This window comes from Coturnix japonica, chromosome 2 (genome assembly GCF_054131305.1).
Source record: "Coturnix japonica strain WE chromosome 2, WE-NBRP24, whole genome shotgun sequence".
Classification (NCBI taxonomy): domain Eukaryota; kingdom Metazoa; phylum Chordata; class Aves; order Galliformes; family Phasianidae; genus Coturnix; species Coturnix japonica.
Genome location: NC_140664.1, coordinates 114199824 through 114224933, shown reverse-complemented (window position 1 = coordinate 114224933; position 25110 = coordinate 114199824). Strand labels below are relative to the sequence as shown.

The window sequence follows — 25110 nt, the reverse complement described above, 5'->3', positions numbered from 1 at the left end:
ATCTAGGCTGATATGAAATTGTAATTAGTTTTAAAACCAACTAAAGTTTGCTCTAGACTAATCCTAAAAATAAACATGCTACCAGTAGGAAAGTAAAAATCCTCAAATGCAAGAACAGAAAAGATTCTGAAAACTTCACACATACACTTAAAGACTCTCAGAAAGGAACATGCATCATTATATGTGAAGCGGGACATAACAACTAACCTAATCATAGTAAATACATACTGCCAGCTCTAATTTACACTAAGCTACTGCAACAGTCAAAAAAAAGAAAAAAAGAAGAAGAAAAAGAAGAAGAAAAAGAAGAAGAAAAAGAAAAAGAAAAAGAAAAAGAAAAAGAAAAGAAAAAGAAAAAGGAAAAGAAAAAGGAAAAGAAAAAAAGCAAGTAAGTATTTACAAGTGGGATTAGTATAATTTAACATTTTTTTTTTCTCTATTTTTTTTTTTTTTTTCTCAGTTAGTTTTAGCATTACGCTCAAATGCTGCATGGATAGACCAATCAACTCAATAGCCCAGCTTAACTTATGCTTCAACTAAAATGTTAACAAATGTTTTAAAATGTTTATGAAAATAAGCTTTCAGTTGCACAGTTCTCCCTCTTTCTTCTTAATGAAACCATACTGGGATCGTTATATGGTTATATGGTTAGTAAAACAATGTGCATTTTTACAGATTGCAAATTATGCACTATCAATTCTTTAAATTCTCAATGTATTGGAAAATGTGGTTGTCACTTTTATTTTTAAAATGAGATTAACCTAATAACATTTCACTTTAAATCTATTATTTTAATGAATAAAACTTCCAGTAGCACAAAAGTTGATGACAACTATCAGCTGGAAACAAGGTACTGTAGTTTTATTTTGCATATTACTGAATGCCATGTTCTTTTTGGTCATTTCATTACAAACATAAATTGGCACATATTTAAAGGAAAACACATCAACATCTGGTTCTTATCCAGCTTCTGATTTCTCATATTGAGCTACAAGAATGTTTGTCATCATGTATATACAATGTTTTTGATGACCCTCAGTAATATGATGGTTTTCACTGTCAATGTAAGTGGACATAAACTTCAATTTTAAGATAATGTTGTTTCTAAGTATGTAACACATGGGTTATGTCCTTAAAAGTTTGTTTCACTCTGTTCTAGAGGTTAGTTGTAAATGACAAGTCAAAAACAATGAAGAATTTTTCCTCCTTGTGAGAAAAAGAAAAAGAAAAAAGAAAAAAAAAAAAGGAATAAAAAAATAAATAAATCGGCACATTTTTGTTTGAACAAAGAACAGTTTTGAATAATTCCTACAAATTACTTACAAACAAAAGGAACTGAGATCAGCTTCAATACTTGGTTGAAAACAGAGCCCAGTGGGCTTATCCCTTATGCTACCAACAGTAGTTCAAATGCCATCTCTGGCTACTGGGCCAGAGGAGATCTTTCTGAGGAGGATCTGAGCAGTTGCCTAATGTGGGATTCTCAGGCTGGCAGACTGTGGAAGTTTTGCAACTTCCTCTAAAGAAACAGAAATAGATTCTGCAGCTGTGAAGCCCTAGAAGCACATCAAGCTCCTCCATGACTGGCAGCTGAGGAGGATGTATTTCATTAAAAGGAGTTCTTCAACTTCTTTTCTGAAGTTTTTTTTTCTATTTTATTGCACCATTCAACATATTTTTAAAGTATTGCAAGATTACAACACACTGGGTAGAGCATGCCTCTAGTCTTCTGAATGTAAAGTTACCCAGTAGTCAATAAATACCACTTAAATCCTTCTGAGAAAAAAACAAAAAACAAACAAAGAAACAAACAAAAAAAAAGAAAAGAAAGAAAAAAACACAGAAAACAAACAAAAAAAAAAAAGAAAGAAAGAGAAAAAAAAACAAAAAAAAAACACCAAAAAAACCAAGAAAAAGACACCACCAAAACAGTAAACAACGTACAGTTTCATTTCAACATATATCACTTGGGTCATCAACAGATATAGTCATTGACTACAAGCACTTCAAATGCAAGCTCTTGAATTTTGTCCACAAAAATATTTGCTATTTCTGAAAAATAACAATAATTCATGATTATGCATAAATATGCCTTTCTTCCACATGAGTTTTGTGTTTCTTTTTAAATTTAAATTTTATTTTTAAAGAATGGCTATTACATGTGAATATGTTGCTTCTTATTTGAACAGAACATATGGACCAACTTAGCTGGCATTTTTCTTATCAGAAAAACAAATAAGTCTTGATGTGGGTGTTCTGCCAATTAAAACACTTAACTGTGTTACAGACTGCAACTGATGCAAATCCATTACATAAACACAATGCACTTTTGGAAAATAGCAAATTAAATTTTTGCTCTTGTGCACTGCCAGAAATCAGCAATAAAGTGCTGCATATGATTATGCACGCACATAACTTTTTAAAACACTGCCAGGGGAAAAAAAAAAAAAAAAAGACATAACATGAAACAAAGCCTTCTTGATGCCAGTCTTTAAGTATGAATAAAATCCACGATTTTGACACATAGGTGCAGTTACTGGCATTCAGTAATTTTGCTTCCGTATCCTGAGAAAGAGTTTAAAAACAAATAGTCATTAAGAAAATCTCAAAGCAGGGCAGGTTCTCTTCCTCACTTCATTATATATCTCTGAAAACGAAGCCTCCATATGCCATATGCAGTCTTCAGCATATAATGACAAGAGTAACATTTATTTTGTTAACAATGGCTCTCTTAACTTATGCTTCTGACCTTTCTGCCACAGATTTGATTGCCAGAAGGACCTGACCTTAAAAGCAAATTGACCAAGAAAAAACAGCCTTAGAATCAGTAGAAACTTTCATGGAATTTTGATACACATCCCAAGTCACGTCAAATTAAATTTACCACTGCTTCTTAGATATTTGTAAATAAAAGAAGATAGAGAGTTCTTGAGATTTCAAACACAAAAACCCAGATTCTGAGATTTTAAAAGAAAACAAAACAATTAATATCATTGAAAGATATATATATATATATATATATATATATATATATATATATATATATATATATATATATAAACCCAGTAAGTATCACACCCTATAAAAATAGCTATAGATACTGCAATGCTCAGTTGTTCCTATGAGAAGAGTCAGTAACAGGCAATCAAGAGAGAAGAATGTAAGGGAGTATGCTAAGTTATTCTTTTGTGGCTTATTATTATTTTGCTTTTATTCCTTTTAAAAATATTTATATGACCTGTAGACATTTTTATGACTGATCTCTGAGTACTGTTCTGTTACTGGGAAAGTGAGAAGCATCCATTAAATCACACAGCACCTCATTTAAATACAAATGCAGTTAAGTTCTGCATTTCTTTGCTGGATTGTCAGCAAAGAATTCACCTCAGATTTTGTTTTGTTTCTTTTGGGTTTGGAGAAGAAGAGTTTAAAGTCTGTTTCAACAGGAAAAGGAGTAATCTCATTTAAGGAACTTTGGGAGAGTTCCTAACTTCCAAGAAATTCGGAGGGGTCAGTGGGGCAGGTGGGAGTGCACAAATGTGGTTGGGGAAGGGGAAAGAAGTCTTCAAATGACCAATTTAATAGTCTGATCACAGGTAAATCTAATGCTTAGGCATTAAGATGCACATCAGGAAATGACAGCAGGGAGCAGAAAAGGAAGCAGAGGAAGCTAAATTCATTTCTTGAGACAAGCTTCACCATTAGCCACACCACCACATTTCTCTGTTTCTGAATTAGCAGTCACTAGAAATGCTGCAGTAATCATATTTTAAGTAACGTTATATTTGTATGTCTTTATGAAATGTCATTTATCTTGCACTGAGAAAGATTTCTCCTGGGCTTTTAACAACCTACAGGCAAAAGGAAAAGAACTTTCAAACTTTTCAAACAAAGCAGTAGGAGTGAGTGTAGCATACAAGTAGACAGCATACTATATATATATATATATTTTTTTTTTTTCCCAGCTCTCAAAGCATTAACATAGCTCCCTCTGCTGGCAATGGCGTGCAATGATATTGCTAAAATATCTTGTGATCGCTTAGGGCGAATCTAACTGGAGAGGTAACACTCAAAGTGTAGGCAAGCTACAAATTCTTATATAGGCAGGCAGATCTCCCTTATTCCTCTCTGGACGAAAGGAAGGCAAGTTTACCAAACTGCCTAAGAATTAAATAACTATTTCAGTGCTCAGCCTGAGAGTCTCCTCATTGCACAACAAATATAACACTATACTGGAAATGTTTTCAAGTTGCGAATTTTGTCCCAATTTCATATACCCAGAGTTAAAAAGTCTGAGTTAATTACATCACTAACATAATAAACAGCATAAGAAGCTGTATTTCCCACATGTGGACTCACACTTATGTACTTTATTCAAAACTTATCTTTTAACTTCTTTGGCTATAACAACAAAATATTTGTTGCTTGACGATCCAACAAAAAACTGTAAGAGCATTCCCTTCCGTTTTAATTGAAGCATCATCACACTTCTACAGAAATTCTTGTGCCACACTGAGATTTGTTTGTTAATTTTATAAGTGGTTCAGGAGAGAAGTTGAAGTAGGTAGAAAGTTGTTTTTGTTTGTTTTTTTTTTTTTTTAAAAAAAAGACAAAGCAGCCTGTTTTCAGATTATTCATGACAATTTATGGCAGTTATGAAGCATTTCCTGTTGCTGAATTTTAACTTAGGACAGCTTTTCAGCAGATACAATTACCAACTACAGTGCAACTATGACATCTAGTGGTCACTGAGGAGGTAGTAAAATAATTTTCACTCCTAAAACTTTTATTCACCAGTGTCTGCGAACTTGTAGTTTATAACTAGCTACCCACCACAGAATCACTGGCAGAGGTGACAGTAAGGATCCGTCACAATAAATAAATATCAGACAAGGAATTATTTTCAAAACTGAATCAAGTGCTTTTATCAGGACAAGGTAGACGAATACCATGCAAGTGAGGTATTCCTAGTGCAGAGCACGATATGATGTATATGGCTGGTTAAGACTCCTTAAGAACAAACTGACATTAAATGACTTTTGGTACCAAATACACCACAGGCATGTGGTCTTCTGTTTAGATAGTCAAGAGGGAATCTTTCAAACTTCACCAACAGTTTTGATCGACTTAGATTAAGGCCGAATAAGATAAAGAAGTCAGAATCTTTGAAGGTTTCTACTGTGAAGGAGTAGGATAAATGGTCAAATGGTCACTAGTATGTAGCACGCTGCTTCTCCAAACTGTAATTGTTAATCAGAAAGTGTAATGAGTAAGAACATCTGTGTCCAACCTGTATTTAGTTGGGAGACAAAGTAGCTATTGCCATAAGAAGCAAAAAAATAAACATCGAAAGCTGACAAGGACTGTGTGAACTGTAGACTTAAGTGTGACATTAAGGAAGAAAAAAAAATAATAATAAAAAAAATCTACCTCATATATTTATTACTAAAATTGTAGTACATATACAAAAGTTTCCTCTACGATTCCCTCCGCCCCCCCCCTTTTTTTTTTAAATTATTATAATAGATAATTATTATAATACACAATAATTATTATTTTTGCTGCTTTGATGGAAAAAGTAAAACAGGTTTCTTCCCCAAGCATTACATGAGTGAATGACTTAAAAAATCAAGAGCACCTCTAAACTTAACGTGAAAAATGTGAGCCCTCTTAGAGAGGATGGTGTAATTTGTTAGTGTATCATTAGTAAATGACTAGCAACACAGCTTGTACAGCTCTCTAGATAACAATGTTGTAATACACACTGAAGTAAAATATATGGGGAAAAAAACAAACAACACCACATTAAATTGCTATCCTACCCATTTTTTCCCTCTGATTTTCAACTAATAAAACTATCCTAATTGATAAAAGCTGACCCATTATGATGGTAGGCTACAGAATTTTTATCACTGTTTATGTATTTTTATTATTTCCTTAGTAAAATAACTCACAGCAGGATAAATTGCCTAATAACTAGTAAAAATACTCAAAGAGATAAATTGTCTAATAACGTACATTTACATAGCTTCTTTTTAATAACATGGCTTTTGATTTAACATGAAAATTATCCTCCACAAAAAGACTTACATTAGTTTACCACAGAATTAAGTAGTTTTAAACTGAGAAAGAAAGAAATGCAGACACTGCAAAATGCTCCCAGAATAGCTGCAACATCTGTTGCAGATGATAAATATGTATTGAAAATGACCATCAGTCATCTCCAATACTGATTTCTACAGAGAATCTGATGCCATGTTCTTAGGGTAAATATGAGTTAATAAAGACAAAGAATTGCCTTTTGATGACAGATTAGTACATTTTTTTCCCACTGAGCTCCATATACACAAAATTTGAAATTAGTACATACACTGATCCAAATGGACTGTAAGTTATCAGCAGTTCAGTTATTTCTGTGGTAAGTTGGTTTGCAAGAGCTAAATGTTTGACTATTATTATTTTGCAAGAATTTTATGTCTTCTGCAAAATGCATAGTTGTCTTTTATATGGAAAATCTGACTATTCTTTGTGAAAATATGATACCACAGATTGACTACAGCCTAGATTTAGTTCAGAACATAGCACTGAATGAATAAAGGTAAGTATTATGTATAGTTTTACATTAGTACCTGGAAAAAGACTTCAGAAAAGAAAAGAATTTTTTTTATGTCAAATAAAAAAAAATAAATAAATTGAAATATATGCTAAGATACACATGCTCAAAATTAGCAAAAATACAGGACAGCAGGTGACACCGGCAACATGCCAGAACTAAAACAGCTGTGTTGAACAGGTAGAAATTATTGACTGTATTACATTTGCCTTAACCTTAACGTGATGTTGTAAATGTATAGAGCCTACACTTTCATAATAACACATCCTTTGGTCTAAGTGTTCACTCTGATACTGTTTCTTAGTACAATTTATTAAGCTAGTTAAAAAGAAGGAAGAAAATATTCACACTTATTAAGGTAAGAGCTAGAAGGCAAGAATCACTGTAGGATAAACTCCATCTTGGTGTGAAAAAGAAATCTTTTTACTTTGAGAATAATTCAACCTTGGGAGCAGCCATCCACAGAACTGGACCCATCTCACTGGAGCTGTTCAAGACCATATTTGAAAAGGTAGTGGACAAAATAATCTAAGGCTTGCTCTCTATATGATGATGGACAAGTGATCTTCAAAGTGCCTTCCAAACTAATCTGTCCCATCATCCACTGTGGTTAAGCTACACAGAACACGTGGAGTTGCCAAGACACCACTCCAAGACAGCTGTAAAATTGGTATGAGCAGTAAAACATCCATACAAGATGCTTCTGTAGCTAACAATTCATAATATACTGTCAATAGGATAAACTAATGAGCTTTTCATAACTTTCAGATTCAGAGAAGATGTTGTTTCAGACATTCAAAGGTAGCTCTGGCTTTGAAGACATAGTAAAGACAAGTAAAGCTATTTGTTATACAGGTTATAGAGAAAAAAGACTTGAGAAACATGCTGACATGCAAGCAGAAACTTGACACTCTGATGTTAATACTTACATTCTCCAATCCAAGAAGGACCAAGAGAGGGATTGTTGTCATTCCTCCTTGGATCCACTCTTCCAGAGAAACAGTGCCATCATGATCATAGTCAATTTCTTCCATCATTTCATGAAGAATCTACACAGTTTAATGAAAGGACTAATGAATTCCATACTCTAACATAACCATACACGTATGACCTATGATCTCTCATCTATGTGAAAAAAACCTCACATTATTTATACAGTACATATACTGAGTCCTGCCAGTTCAGAAAACAAAATGCAATATTCATATTTACTTTTTAATAGGACCTAATATTAATAATTAGCAACTAAATTTCCCAAAGTGCCACTTGTGTACTTTCTATTTACAAGCAAGGGGAAAACAATGTTAAGACATTTTCAGGAGTAATTCAGTTGCATTACAAAATATTAATTACTATATACACTGAAGAAAAGCCTTCAGATTTGCCAAAGAATGCCTTACATAGCAGATATAACCAGAACAAGTTTTGAAAAAAGTGTTAAATTTACAGTGCCATAGTGGAGCACAGATTATTATTATTTATATATTGCTAATATCTAAAATCTCATATGGGCATGAAAAATCACAAAATGAATAAAAATTGCATCTATAACCACAAAGACTGGTGATGCTTACTGGGCTCAGTTCAGTAATATCCCATTCAAGGTATTCTGCAACATGCATCATTTGTGCAATGATATTTTCCAGCTCCTACAGGTGAAAGAAAAAGAGTTATCATATTTAATACAATCCTGAAATTATAAATTCTACTGCAAACAATTCAAAATTCAAACTTATTGCACCCAGTGACTGAAACGTACAGAAAAAAAAAATCACTTCTATAACTAACTGATAAACATTTAATTAAAAAACGAGGAAACAAACAAAAAACGCTTTTTACTGCTTGAAACTGAAAATCAGAGACTCAGTGAGCAGAACAAAATAATAATAATAATAATAATTATATTTTATATTTTACATAGATGTATTTGCCCTCACAAAAAAAAAGTGTTTTCTACGTGAGAAGAAAGAACTGGGAACTCCTATTTGGCATGCTTCCTTAACCTGATTTTCCAAATTGCTGCATATTTGTACACAAGGCAGACAGTCAGAACATCTGAAACTCAAGTATTGAATGCTTTCCCATTTTAATGAAATCTTTGCTTATGTTGCTTTCATATACCTCTCCAAGAGGCATATTAGAGTTTTAGGAGCCATAATAATGTGTCTTGTATAGTAATATGATCACAAATATGAAAAGTATAAAATAAGACTCCACATTAGCACTGTCAGCATTTGAAAATGTTTATGGTTGTAGAAACAGCAGCTTAATGGAAGAAATAATCAAATGTTGCTTTCAAAACAGGCAACTTTCTATTGACTATAATTTACAGTAGTTCTACTAGTTCAATATTCATGTAGTTTTTTATAGGTATACCATTAGGGCATAGTCTTAAAACACAACAAAATATTTAAAGTTACCGAACTATCCAGGTATCCATTTCCATCCGTGTCATACAAACGAAACATAACTAAAAGGAGACAAGAAGAGAAGGAAACACAATTAGGAAACATAGTAATAATATTCTTTATTTTTATTTTTTAAAAAAGACAAGCCGAGTTTCAAAGGACACGATCACTAGTACAATCGTAACTGCAGATCGACTAAAGATTTTGCGATGCACAAGGCTCTCTCAGTGAGTCCCCCACAACACTGCCTCCAGACAGTGTTGACATAACTGCACATTTTCCACACCTAACCTGGTCTGTGAATGCATTCCTAGTTCTTCCCAGAGATTATCTGATCTGCATTGACAAGGAGCACCACCAAAAGACTCTCAGACATGACATCAGACACAGGAAAACATGCAGTGTGTCAACAAATGTTGATAAACATACTTAAGTTACAATGCTACTCTACTGTCTTGACTGCAGCTGTTACTTTTGCTTTAAAAATGTATTCTGATCTACACTAAATGAAACAGAAGATTATTATTTTTAGTACCTAATCAGGCAAAAACAGTAACAAAAGAAAACATTCCTCACAGGCTACTTGCATGAATCCTACCTGTACCAAACTAAATGAAAACAGTCTTGCCAACATGCTGAAGAGCTACCCAGACCAAATTCAATGCATTCTGATGATATCCAGAAGGAATATATACTTTCAAGTTTCTATCACTAACTGCCAGAGTTAGTGTTATATAGAGTGTTAGTAAGATTAGTTGTTTGTGTTAGTGTTAGTAAAATTAGTGTTAGTAAGAGTGGGCTTATTCACTATTACCAAAATATTTCAAAGCAACTTCTTCAGCTGATCATATATAACAAAAGACTGCAAAGCAAGAAGAAGCTTGAAACTTTAGTAGAAATTATTTTAAAAGCCTAGAGATGAAAATCAGGAGTCCAGGCATGCCTCACTCTGTGTTCCTATCATCTGTGATGCAGTTTGTCAGTTTTTGAACTCCCTAATCACTAGAAGATCTGTTTTCAAAGAAGAAGAGAGCTTATCTACAGGTGGTTGCAGGACACTGTTATGCCTCAATTCATAGCAAAACCCGAGCAGTAATCATCTTATTAGATGCCTTGGAAAAAAAGTAACATATGGCCTGTTCAGTAGTGATAATGATCCATATGAAAATTCTCCCACAGAACAGTAAATTCTGCAAGAAAAAACCTAAAAACCTTTTCAGGCAACAATAGAAGAGAGTGATCAGAGTGAAGTTTGAAAGGAATTTGACTACTTTTGACTTAAGAGCAAAACACACTTCACAGCTACACAGTTGGATTGTTTCCTTTTATGCTCTATCTGCTTCCTAAGCTGATCACTAAACTTTCCGCCACATCATCAATACTAGCCAATGTGATCTCACACTATTCTTAAGAAAGTCTCCACTCACATATGTACTGGGTATCTGTGTGCTTGTTTAGATTGAAAAATTACCAAAATGATATGGCATGCAACCTCTTTTCCATCCAGACCCTTCTAAATATTTTTGTTAGATTTACCCAATCTAAGTGAAAAACAACAAAAATGATAAAAATAACTGAGGAAAAATCCTAATAAACACTACAGAGCCCAAGTTAATTCTTTATATTCCTTTCTCATTCCCTTACATTGCAGTACTGACTGGCTACATGTATCTATTACAAGAGTGCAAACTTTTTGCAAATGATATATAAATGTATTTCAAAATAATTGAAAATATTAGATCATGTGCTGCACTACTGTAGTTTCCCCTGAGAAGTTGAGCCATAAAATACCACTGCTCGCTTCCTCAGAAGTACCCTGCATATGTACAAGAGGTTCATCTTACGCATACAAGAATGAAAGTATGGGGAAACAGAACAGTTTCTATAGATCGAGTTTACAAGTTGGTCCACAGAGCACAAAGGTACTTAACGTTATAGATGTACCTTTATCTATATGTATCATGTCCCTAAAAAGAGAACTTGAATTCTTCCAATGCATCTCTGCTATGACAATTTGGGATATATTTAGTCCATACATGGTTTGAGAACAGAAATGCTGAGTGTTTTGAGTATGTGAGTTTTATTGTGCTGAAGACTTTCAGGAAAAGCACCGCTAACATGTTAAAGAAGATTAGACTAGGCTTTAGCTAATAAATCATATACAGTCTTTTGTCTATGCAGTTCTTACTCAGGAAAATCTGTGAAATATTCTCTACATTAGAATAATTCTGTTCTTTCATCTCCCTTCTTTTTTCATTATACTGGTTTCTGACACCAGGGGAGGCACTTGCACTTCCTTTCATGTTATGCTTAGTGCACAGAGCTCTTAACTGCTTTGATAAGGTTTGCATGAATTGCCATATGCTGAAACAGTTACCATATTGTCAGTTGAATTCAGTCCTAGAATCCTAGCTGCCATTTGATTGTGTTTGAAATGCCCAGAGACAAATATAGCCTCATATTTTAATAACAGAATACTAAATTATTATTATCAAATTTAGTGCTGATTCCCTACAATTTCCGTCAGTGAACTTTACAAGAATTTAACAGAATTACAAATTTTGTAAATAAAAAAAAAATTTTGTAAATACAAAAAAAAACCAAAAAAATATTATAATACAAAAGTACAAAATTTTAACTGCAACTTAAGTTAAAACATCAGAGTACTTCAAAAACACATGGTCAGCTAACCTCGTAATGAATTTCTTGCTCCAACAGCTTACTTTCATATCATACTAAATATTTGTTTTCCATACAGCACTGAAGCTTGATCCCACAATTTTGATAGTTTTGTATATTAAAATATACGTGGTCTCAAGAAGAAACATACTTTTTTTTTTTTTTTTTTTTTTTTTGGTCTGATTTGCAGAACAAGTCATTTTGTTTTTGTTTTTAGCAGATAGAGGTTTTTGGCTTTAATGAATGAGGCCCCTAATTAAAAAATCAAATTTATCCTAACTCTCAGAATCAGAAGTTCATTGCACTACCAACAGCAGTATAAGCTTGGATCACTTTTCATTTTCTTGAATTCACTAGAGATACCAAAGCCCAAATTAGCAACTATTATTTGTCTGAACTAGCTACTTTTCTACAGTTTGTTCATCACTTATATATCTCTCTAAGCATCTACAGTGTATTTCATTTGCTTTTGATATATTTTTTCATTAGTTTTCCTTGAAAACAAATGAATATATAAAAGTAAGTTTATGTTTAAAACAAAAAAACAGCAACAAAAAAAGCCACAAAAAACAGCAACAGATAAACAACATACATTCTAGCTTGTCTTCAGGTCTTCCTCTTTCTAGCAGTGATAAATAACATACAATGTCTTTAAGCTGGATCGCATCTGGTAAATTCAAGTTGGCAGGTGTAGGTGGTCGTGATGTAGAGGTACCTTTGTTAAGTCTCAGACCTGGAAATAAAATACACCCTTTGTTACTCTTAATGTAGGATATAAGCAGAGAATACAACCCAGAACTTTTACATACATGCATGCACCATTTTTCAATTTGAATCACATGTGATTTCTTAATTTCAATCAGGCTGTGAAATTTTGAATAACTGACATTCATGGTTTATCCAGGAAAGGCAGAAGTAAAATGAGAGGTGATAAAACACTGCACAGGTAAAGCAAACTATAATAAAAATAAATCAAGTATGGGAACAGTATCTCCGCTTTTTCATTTACATTGACCTGATACCATAATACTATAAAATAATTCTGGTGAATATTTTTATAACATTGTACATACATGTTAAATTATGTATCAAAGCAATCCCAATATTCACTGTATTCATTTCTCAGTGTCTATAAAACTTTTGTGTAATTACAGATTGTTGACAGATACAGTATTTAAAGATGTTTTAGTGACAAAGAAAACACTGAAAACACTCAAAAGTTTAATCTTCTCCGAAACACAGCTCGTAGTGCATCACAGCAACATATATTTAAAATGTGGAAAACCTGACCACAAATATGAAAATATACACAGAATTTAAGTAACAGTCATAATTGCTCAAATGTCATGATTAAGTAAGAGCAAATTGACATACAATAAATAAATAAATAAAATAATAATAATAATTTGAGTGAAGTTCATGTTTTCAGGCAGATATAGAATGTAAAAGTTTAAATGAAAAAATAGATTTAGTAGAACTATGTTATACTAGTGAAGCTTGCATGTCAGAAACTATAAATTTAGATAGTATATTATTAAGATTCTATCTTTTGTGTACACTACAGAGTTTACACGAATAGTGCATGTGAATGCACAAAATAAAAGTTATTATAAATCTGAGACCTACTCATCTTAAAAATGCATAGTCTCAAATTCCACCGAAAAATGAGAATGATATATAAGCTTTAAGAAAAAGTTTTAGAGTATGGTCAGCTACAAGGTACAAGTCAAATCATAATCAGAAGTGGAATAAAGGTGGATGTCATGTTGACTTACAGTGCTGATGCTTACCTGGCATCTGTTTCCATCTGTCTTCAGATGCTTTAACTGAAAATACAAATTATAAATAGACTTAAGTGGACTGATATAGGACAACTGAAAAATGGGCACGTAAAGAGACTTATGAACGCTGTTTGTGATTTTCTCTAGCTCATGTGTTCCTTCTCAATTTCCAGAATATCAAATATATCTGATTTCTTTCTCAGTATGATCAGGTATTTTTCACCAGTTGCCATTTAAAGACTGCTAGATATCCTAAAACGAAACTTTCCATAATTTTGATTTGCACATTACCATGTACAAATTCCTACTTTTTCACTTCAAATGCTTCAAATTATAAGAAAATAAAGTCCTTTTTAAATCTTGAGCAATTGAATTTTATGAGCAGCATATTTTCAGGCACAAATAATAATAATTCTTGCATGAGATGAACTGTATTGTCTCTCAAATATGCTTTGGATATAACAATTTATCAACCAGTCCTTCTGGAATTACACTATATACATACGGAAATCTACTAAATTGTAGATGTACTACCAAATAGAAAAAACGTGTGAGGGAGAAAAGGTTTAGAAGTTAGCACCTATTGTAAGAAACCAAGAATACAGTTTTGACAGTAAAATTCACTTTTGTTCTTCTTGTTTTTTAAACTGCTCCTAAGAATCAAAAGTATCAGAGGGAATTACAACAAAAGCAAAGCTGGGCACAGCCTATACTGAGCAGAATTCAGCAATAAATCTGACAGTGACCTACAAACAGCTGCTAACATTTCTATGTAATAAGTGTCCAAGGCAAATAAAATGCCAGAATAATAAAAGATTAAATTGTTATTATCAGGCAAAATTCTGAAAAAAAGTGGATGGTGCTGTATGTGTTAATTACTATTAATGCTCATTTTAGAATGAAAACTTCAAGGAAAAATTAAAACTCATGACAATAAAAACTGTGTGGTGGATATATTATAGGCAACAGAATAACAGAATCTATAGGCATGCAGAAAAAATATGCAATGCTGAAAATATGTGATACATGAAATAGCCATCACAGTATACTTACATATGCTTAGAGATTCTATCACAAAGTAAAGGACTGACACAATGCCCAAAATAACTTGCCCACTTCTATGAGCAAGTCATATCAGAGCTATAGTTAGTAATAGGTTTTGGATACTTCACAAAACTGAGTACATTATTATTTACTAAGCCTACTTCTTTTCACATGGGACCAATATAGATAACAAGTCCATGATGTTGGAAATGCAATGACTATAAAGCTGATATTTTTCAAAGTGTCAGTGGCATTTCTGACTAGAAGGAGTAAGGTTACCTCAATTATTCAATTTCAATTAAAAGAGGAATAATATACTTAATGTGGCAAACAAATTTTGCTAGCAGAAAAAAAGAAAAAAAAAGAAAAAAAGAAAAAAAAATCAGTTAAATCTAACTTCATGGCATGACAATTATATATATACATGCTATCAGAAAATAAAAGTAAAGTAAGAAGTGGAAATAACAGTTACTGTAAACTTAACTAAAAATTAATAATAATTGAAATCCCTCCATTTAACATAATCAATTGAGAACGGCATGTGCCAAAACCAAAAGCAAGGCCAGATTCAGTGGTGGTAATAACTGAAAGTCTATAATTAACACTGTACACTGAGGCAACTACAGAAAACCCTAGAGCTGTAGCAAATTAGCTAACATTTATCTAGTAGCATTTGTACCAAATTCTCAGTTTCTGCATAAATTACAATTTGAAGATACCTAATCTTAATATGAAGAATTCTGGTAATTAAGAACCCATCAAACCATTTGGTAAAATGTTCTAAATGCTTGATTATCCCAGCTGTTCAGAATATGAAATTTATTTCTTTAAATTAGCCTAACTTCTACTTTTAGCAACTTAATTTTGACATAGTTCCCAAATTAGTACTGTGCCAAATCAAAGATTTCAAGTTAGGATAATCATCTTAAATTTATTCTCTAAGAATTAAAGAAAAGTTTTATAAAGTTTTCTAAGTTGAAAGTTTTAAACACTGTCTTGCCTGGAAGTATATCAACATGCTATCAGCTGCAGTTAAAATCATTTTTCATATAAACATTTAATTTAGCATTAAACTTTTACACTGCATTAAAGCCATGGTTCTTACTCTGGATAAAACAATTACTGCTAACTGTTAGGGGACATTTAAAATATCAGTAACTGATAAGTATTTAAGATTACTAAGAGAAGCATCATAACTAATTAAGAGAAGCAGTAGTAATTAGGTAGAGAAACTGCAGGGCACAGCAGAAGCCTCCTGCATGAGGCTCTGAAGGTTCCTCACTGTTTATAGAAGTCAGCAAGACCATGTAGGCATAACAGTTTAATTAGCATTAATGGAACAAACACCATCCACTTTGGTGCCTCAGCTGCATCACTGCTGTGAGCTAAAAATGATGAAACTATTAAATACCTCTTTCTCTTTATACAGTATTCCTTGTTCATGCCTGAGTTAGATTATCCAATATCAGAACAAAAAAGAAGTGCACGTAGTTTAGAATTCTACATATTTATAACTACTGAAAAGTAAGTGACAGGGGCATGCAACTTTTAATGCTTATATTACTTTGATTGTATTACTTACCTCCAGAAAGGAGCTGGGGTTTGTTTTTTATTAATGGGCTGCAGTGAGGGATTTTGTTGCTAAATGATGTAAAAAGATGTTCAATGAAATCATCAGGTAGCTCTGCCTCCAGAAAAGTCTTCATGAACAGCTTGAATCCCTCTAAATCAATTGTCTAGATGGGGAAAAAAATATAATAGGAAATGCTTCCTTTTTAACACTTTCAAACTATTGCATCAGAAAATATTATGTTAGCAAACATTTTAGTCTATCTAAAAAAAAAATAATAATAATAATAAAAAAAATAAAATAAAAAATTGATTCCAGAAGATACAGCCCTCATAGTTGGTCCTGAACTGACTGATTACTACTTTGGAAACACACTGTATATGTTCAGTTCCCTAGAACAAAAGGCAAGGCAGAGCATAGTAAATTCAGAGCATTTCTCTAAAGATCCCAAAACTAAGTGCCACTCTGACTGATTACAGTGTAGTTTAACAACAAGTCGGTGGATGTACATACTAATTCCTAGTTTTTCTCATGACTATGCAGACAATAAGCAGGGGATTTCTGGATACCAAATTCAGGCAATTGATGGCCACCTGTCTTTTCTAAGTGGCACAATAGTTTGCTGGTATTTGTGAAAGAGGAATGGATCAGCTCTAACAGTAAAATTAGAGTTGAAACTGCACACTATGTGAGCTGTTAGGGGGGTTGTCAAATTGAAACATTTTTTATTTAGTTTAATTTGGTTTTACTTTCAGCAGCAAAATGATTCCTTGGTTCTTCCCACCTGGAAAGGCAGCATTATTTGTTTTAAGTAGTAACATGAATGTAAAGCACTACAATCCCATATTATCCTGCTTTTACAAATCCTCTACAAATGTGAGAAAGGTATAAGAGATCTTAAGACAATGTCATTATTATCTCTGAAATAACTGTGACACAGCTGTATACATATTAATGATGTTAGTCAGTTACACACGTGATTTTAATAAAATGGCTTATCATTCATTAATCAACAAAAATATAAAATGTCACTGTCTTCAATTTTGGATCAGAGAGTAACTTCTGAAAATTTTCATCTTTGAATGTTAAAAGAGAAAGCCATAGTATTCCACAAAATCAACTTGTAGAAAACTCCCCATGCTTGGGGAAAATTCTGCTCGTCTGTTGAACTCCAGCTCAACAACACCTTTTGTTCAGTACAGTCAATGCAGCCTTAGAAGAGAAAAGACTAGCAACACTTGAAATCATGCCAGGGAAAGGAAAAAGGAAAGCAGATTTTCACAGTGTGTCTGTGACTTCAGGATCTGAGTCAGAATATAAACTATATTAAAGTCATTTAAAAAATTATTTTAAAGCTTTGGAGCAGTGATTTCTCTCTCTCTTTCTCCGTCCCCTTCCCTCCCCCCCCATTTTTTATTTTATTTATTTATTTATTTTTAACATATATATATATATATATATATATATATATATGAGAAAAAGAAGTTTTATTCTTACATGAAATAAGGTGTTTCCTTCTGAGGCAAATACCTACCTGGCCCAGGGTAATGTTTTAGATGCGTATCACTCTTGTTACTAGAGACTAATAACACAGGTTGCAAAATTTGATCTTGTGCAAATTATTATTAGAAATACAAACTTGGCAAATGAGCTGACCATTATTTATAGAACACCTCATTTGGCAAAGAAACTGAGTGAAACCAATAGAACTCTCACCTACTAAAGACATAAATAGCAGAAAACAAAACAAAACAAAACAAAAAAAAACAAAAAAAAGACCTCAGGAGGTTCAGAATGGAAATAATCAGTCTTGGACACAGAGTACCTTATCATCATAGAGTTTCAGTCACTGCCTTCTAACTTGGTAAGTCATGCATTGTTTCAGTAATGCTTTAAGTTTTTATCCTCAATAATAAAGTCCCTGATAGTCACTTCAATGTTTATGAAAACACATCATGAAAAGGATATGAATTAGCAACCAACGTCATTAGCTTACATAATATAAATGTTCTCATTTATTTATTTATTTATTGATCTGCAAGCACAACAAATACACCAATCACTAAACCAGTTGACTTTAACAGCCTGAAACTACTTTATGTTGTTCACCAATGATGTGTTAGCTCTTTCATTACATCACATATGAAGAGAAATAATCAAGTCAAAAAGAGAAACAGAAAAACAAATTACAACTCAATTAGTTAAAGTTTATGTATGGACATACAAGGTATCTATGTATGCCAGAAGGCTTTATTATCATTATTATTCTCCTTGTTTGTATACATGTCTGCTAAAAATATTCCTTAAGATTATAACACTCTTAGATTTCTAGACTGCTGTCTCATTCATATTAGCCAAGATGACAGCAATAACTTAATCCCTTATTTCACATTTTTCTATTTATATGCTTAGAACTGTGCCTGGGTAGGGATATGAGCTAATAAATAAGGTTAAATTGTTGTGCTTCCTTCTTCCTGCTGACTCGCTTTCCGAATGGGACTCAAAATTTTCATTATCTTCTAAAGATGTTCAGACCAATATTTATCCTTATGTCTTCCAAAGCAAGTACTCGAAACATATTTTCTGCCCATGGAAGACAATAGATACCAGGACATGGTTCTCATTTCTACTTAGTATATTTGATGCTCTGACTGCCACTGATTATGGTGCCTAGCAAAGAAAGACCTTAAAAGAAGACCTGTGAGGACCACTGCAGAAGACTCACAGGTGGAATATTCTCACTCATTTTTAGTGCTGAGTGTATTTCAATTAGAACAGAACACTTAAAGATGTGAAAACATTTGCTGAATCTCAGACTAATGTAAACTAACTTTCACAGAAGAGAGGAACAAGACACATTATTATGAATGCTTCCCTTTCCTGCACGACTTAGTTTTTTTTTTCCTCATGAAATTTTACTGTCCAAAACTTTGAAAATGCCTCAGTAAGTAAATAGCCTTTCTCTAATTGCTAGCATACTTTCTCTGCACCAAAGGGACCACACAATGCTTTGGGAACCAAAAAGTAGCAAAAAAAAATAAAAGATCTTGTATATTTTATTACAATTTGAAAATAATTTATTGCTTTTGAAGAATTCATTAGCATTACTTAACTAGTTCCTATCAATAATACCAGAACAACATTTAAGATATAATCATGAATTTTGTTTTCTTAAGCCTGCATACTAATTGCTTAATTCTCAACAGTTGCTTGGCTTCCAGAAGCTCCAGCTGAATTCAAATGAACCTCTGAAAGAAGGCTTTAGCATTTTGGAAAGCATTTTCCATGACAATTCACAAATGAGAGAATGAGAGTGTGCACAGAGGTACTAAATTGACTATGATTAACCTGACACACGTATTAATTCATTCCGTTTCACAGGAGACAAGAGGGTGTTGGGATATTATGGACACAAGTTTAGGAACTTTGAGAATATTTTCAGTAAAACAAAGTGTAGGAGATAAAGAACATGCTCAAAGCAGCCATTAAGTAGAGGAGAGGAACATGAAAGAACTTCCAAATCATTTTGGCCTAAATTTTATGAGGAACAAAAAAATAGCCTGTTGTGTTTTAGCTCTGATACAAATAAAAAGGAGTACCAAATGCTTTATAAGTAGACCACAGAAAGGTAGGTGTCTTTATAATTATTATATATAAATGAATTCCTATTCTGTCTCTCAAATAATTGATTTGCCCAGTTTACTCGAGCACCATTTCATATCTTTTAAAGTATTAAGAATATATAAGTATAAAGAATTAAGTGTATGAAGAAAAACTATACAAATCTTCATAATTTGTAAAACATTGTAATTTTATGGTGATGTTTGGGTAATTAAATTTTATTTAGTACTAAAATATTTTGATGCAAATCCAGAAAAGTACACACTCAAAAGCATCATCAAGGTTCTGCTAATTTAAAATATAACATCCACATAAAAATTAATTTTACTACTAAACTTAGAAGCAGCTTCCATATTCATCCTCTCCCAGTCATACATTCTTATTACTGTTTCCAATTACCTAAAATTCAAAACTGAAGTATGTATCTACCCTGGGAGAAAAGAAAAGGAATAAGGACAGAAGGCAGAAATAAAATTGTGCATTTTTATTTTAAAGTCTTTGTATCTAATCAACATGTCAAACGCTGATCACTTTCAGCTTTTCTGGAAGCAGATATTAAACTGGACTCACTATGACTCAAGGCAGAGGAAAATAAAAGGTAAGCATCTTTTTAATGTGACAAATTGTCAGAGACAATCCATAACATTTAATTAACCATTCACTAAATTTCAAAATTAATTCCAATATCAAAGTGCCAACAAGCACTTAATCCATAGGTATTGCTTTTCTGTAAGTTCCCCTCCAGTATGGATCCATACAACGGACAGAAAAAGAAGAAACAAAGCCAAGTTCACAATGAGTTCTAAATGACTTACTGACTGCTGAAAGAAACTGTCTGGATTTGCCTCTATGTAACATGACAGATTTACAGACTAAGGCATCCTAGGGTGTCTTTCACGCCTTTATCAGCTGTGCCCATTCACTAATGTACTGTGATGAGGTATGACTTCTACTTCACAGCACTGTGCATATTTAGTAACATCTTATTCAATTTTATTCAACTGTAAAACCAAGTAGCTAATTATAGTCTAATGAGAACAAGATATAGCTCAGAAAAAGAACATGCCTAGATTTGGATATTGATGCCCTTACTTATATTAGGATCTTGAAGAGTCCTATTTAAAGTGCTATTAATCCATATTAATCTTCAGACCTTCATCAGAGGAGAAGTGCTTCAGCCCTTTGATCATCTTTGTAGCCTTCCTCTGGATTCACTCCAACACCTCCACATATTTTTATGTACTGGGGGCCCCAGGCCTGCATGCAGTATTCACAAGGGTAGATCAGAGGGAGACACTGAGCACCTCTACACTTCTGGCCACCAGTCTTTTGAAGCATCCCAGGATACAGCTGGCCTTGCCAGATAGAAGCACACATAGATGTCCAGCTTTCCATCCACCTCTTTCTCCACAAGGCTGCTCTCAATCAGTTCATCTCCCAATCTGGGACTGCCCTGATGCAAGTGCTTTCCTTGTACTTGGCCTATTGAACCACATTAGGTTCTCGTGAGCCTACTTTTCAAGCATATCCAGGTCTCTCGTAATCCCTCTTCCTTTCACTGTGCGAGCCATACCCCTTACCTTAATATATCAGCAAACTTGCTGATACCTAGATTATTAATAAATATTTTGATGAACATTGGTCCCAGAACAGATGCCCAAGGGACATCACTCATTAGCCATCCCCACTTGGGCATACAGTTCTGACCACAACATGCTGGCATCTAATTATTTATCCATCAAATGGTTCAGCTTTCAAGTTCATCAAAAAAGATATCAAAATATTTCAGCCATTACTACAGCACTTCTGGACATGGAATATCCATTTATGGAAGAATATAAAGCACTTAGGTAAATTTTATAGAAAATGGTTGAGATTATTTTTTCTACATCTTCTTAAAACTGTAGTATCAGAGTCAAGTGTTAATCTCTCTCAGAGTAGAATCATCTCATCTATGCTGAAATAAATGTTACATATATAAAGTAAAATATCCACATGTATAAACACACACACACACATATATATATATATTGTTTTATATATATAAATAATTTGCTTATGAAATAAAGCAGCCAATAAGAAATGCAGTTTGCTTGAAGAGATTATTCAGCACCCCTAGTACTATAATTTGTCATTTCAGATATTGAATATATTTTTTTTAAATTAAATTTTTGGCCAACATGTTAACCCCAAACACAAAGAATTTTGTTTTGCTTTCCTTTTTTAAATATTAATGCATGAACAGATCACGTACAGTAAGCTCTTTCAGTGCAAATAACTCACTATTACTTTCTTACATTTAAGAAAAACAGTTTTTTCAGTGGTGTTATGACAGAATAACCAGTCTTATTTCAAGATGATATGAGAGTTTTGCTGTTAAAATATACAACTTAGCAAATACAGGCAGATTTGCCCAGATCTTTTCTTTCAGCTGTTTTGCTCTTTAAAGAACTCATATTGAACCAGTACATTGGGATGGATTTTTTTCTTAAGTTTATGGCATCCTTCATTATATCAATATGCTACAAACAAAAACAATTAGGACTGACTTGTGCTGACAACTACCATCTCTTTGAAGAAATCCCTTCCATCAAACAGCCCGTTAAGAAACAGGATTTAAAAAGTTATTCAAACAACCCAGTTAAAAATACGACAGATATCATAAACTATAAGAATGAAAAACTAAAACAACACTATACATATGCATAAGTGGTAGATGCAGAAAGTAATACCAAATTGAGACAATTCTGTCTAAACTGAAAATCTGAAGAGAGTGACATTGCAAATTGTGAACAAAATGGAATATGAGAAGGTTATGTCTGAATCAGGCAGGAACAGGGAGGCGGTATGGAAACAGAAGCAACTACCAACCCTTCTACCAAACCTGATGGCACCTCTGTTTTCGCAGCATCTCTCCTCCTAATTTTCCTTAATTTTGCCAACAGCCAAAGAAGCACATACAGATAAATAATTATGGCGATAGCAAAAGGGTACAAATGAGCTACAGACATCAGATTTTGACACTTTGTAAATACCAATCATATCTAAAGATAACCTACTTGCAGCAGCAGCCAGAAACTTGGAAGAAAGATGTTTAAAAGTAGGTAAAAGGTTTTTTGGGTAATAAGGAATAATTTGAATTCAGCAGAAGGACTCATCTGCAATATAGATCATAGAAACTCAGAATCCTATTACACATGACTCTAGGAAGTATTATATTTTTCTCCTCTCCAGCTGCTAAAACCTCCTGGAAAATTCTGTAACAGCTTTAACAAAGTATTCTGATCGGTTTTCCTATATTTTAACACAATATGTTATAAAAAAGCAAATTCTGGAGAAAAATTGTTTGCCTGACCTGTGATCATGAATGTGTCCTTTTCACCATATCATAGTAACATGACATAGTTCCTATGTCACAGAACGTACCATAGGAAATATGATATAACAATAATCACACATAAAAAGATACATGCAAACAAATGACAACCATTTCACTAGAAGAAAATGTTACTAAGGAATCTTGACTGCAAGGAGTTGAAAGCTACCAAGAGATTGATCACACTGACCTAAAAAAAAGCTCGAATCTAAAAACGCAAATGTAAAATTGTGAAAATTCTGGATTTTTATAAGTATTAAAAATTTACCATAACATAATCTGCAATTTTATTCCTCTGTTACTCCACTGAATATTAAAATCTGACAATAAAGTAAGTTATTTTCTATAGTATCGTCATGACCATACAGGTATTTGCAGATACATGTTTTTCACAGATATATGATGTGAAGATTTTTATCACATTAATACCAGTAAAGCATGTATATACCCTACATCACTTTTACTCTCCTTCCCTGGAATAATTCATAGCTCTTCCTACTCTTCAGTTTCAAGTTTCTTGTATACATGAGACTCCAAGGAAAATGAAATGGAGCACAGGCTAAGCTTAATAGGCTTAAAAATTTCTAATTAACATGATGAATGTGTTCTGTTTCTCCTCAAGCAACCAGTGATAAATACATTACACTAATTTAATACTGGTTCATAGATGATGAGTCTCTGAATCACAGAGAAAACAGGAATTGGAAGACTGGTTTCCAAGTGCCAGCATTAAAATGGAAGCTATGACTATGCTGGGAAAAATAACAGACAATTTTATGTGTTTTCTAATTTTATTCTAGATATATATAAACCAATACTCATTTAAAAACAGGGGACAGCTCAGCCCTCTGATCTCCTGATTTCAGCTACAACAGGCTATGAGTATGACTCCAAATACCTTGATCTGTCTAGAAAGTAGAATGAGTTCTACTTCTGGGGTCTTAGGCAGATAAAACATTACTGGGCTAAAAACAGATTTATGACTGATCTATATGAAGTTTTCCTTGTGCCCAGAGCAAGGTTTAGAGTATAGCAGTTGCTTTTAGAACTGTATTGAGTGCTACATTTGTTAGAATCAGCTTACAGTTAATCCAAAGCAATAAAAATGCTGGAACATCCATGAAGTGGAGTCACTGACCCTGGGGGCATTTAAGGAACAATTGGATGTTGTGTTGAGGTACATGGTTTAGTGGGAGTTACTGATAGTAGGTGGACGGTTGGACTGGATGATCTTTTAGGTCTTTTCCAACCTTGGTGATTCTATTATTCTATTATTCTATTCTATATGACTTCGTACATGCTGGTGGGGACAAGCTGAACTCCATCGGTAGTTGCATGAGCAGCAGCTGGGTGGGACCAGGGTATGAGCCTCTCCAGCTCTTGGTCAAAATAATTCCTCACAGGACTTCATTTAAGACAGTAAACTCTCTCTCTCTCTCTTTTTTTTTTTTTTTCCTTTTTTTTTTTTTTCCTTTCCTTTTTTCTTTTATTCTTCTTTCCTTTGTTGTTGTTGTTGTTGATGTTGTTTTCTGCTATTTTATAGTGTCCATATTGTGAAGATTTACACATTTATATGTATGTTCTGTGCCAACATACTCAGAAACTCAGAACTCTCCATTGTATAGACATCGTATCTCAGCATATCCTGATATACAGAATGTACAACATATTGCTTCTCTGTGAAAAATTAGATATGTGAAAGTAAATCAAATTTTGCACCCTGTATAATGAATACAATTCAGATATTGCATTAGCAACAATTATGTGACTAGCAGTGAGAAGAAATGCTAAAGTACTACTAAGTTTTGAAAATTCACTAATTCTGACATATTGAAAATATGGAGCGGTAAGAGAAGAGCAGAGACTATCCATAAAGTGATAATGCATTAAAAAATATGAAGTAGAGAACACAGCATTTTTTGTTGTTTAATATATATTGCTAATGTTCACATGGCAGAAATTCAAACTGAATTTTACTGATCTAAGCACTTAACATACTTTTTGACATAATAGTGTTA

The 25110-nt window shown here is 33.1% G+C and overlaps 1 protein-coding gene across 16 annotated transcripts in view; it reads right to left on the bottom strand.

Annotated features, from left to right (window-relative positions):
• Window positions 1–25110, bottom strand: part of DGKB (diacylglycerol kinase beta) — a 325927-nt gene that overhangs the window by 231345 nt on the left and 69472 nt on the right. For all 16 annotated transcript variants that reach the window (XR_014943032.1, XR_014943029.1, XR_014943031.1 and 13 more), the window contains 6 exons: window positions 16108–16261; window positions 13491–13526; window positions 12293–12433; window positions 9034–9083; window positions 8188–8262; window positions 7543–7662 (listed from right to left, as the gene is read on the bottom strand). Coding sequence is in view for 11 of the 16 variants with exons in the window: in XM_032443169.2 (XP_032299060.1) it covers window positions 7543–7662; window positions 8188–8262; window positions 9034–9083; window positions 12293–12433; window positions 13491–13526; window positions 16108–16261 (576 nt within the window). In the remaining 5 variants the exon portion in view is untranslated. The remainder of the gene's footprint in view (window positions 1–7542; window positions 7663–8187; window positions 8263–9033; window positions 9084–12292; window positions 12434–13490; window positions 13527–16107; window positions 16262–25110) is intronic.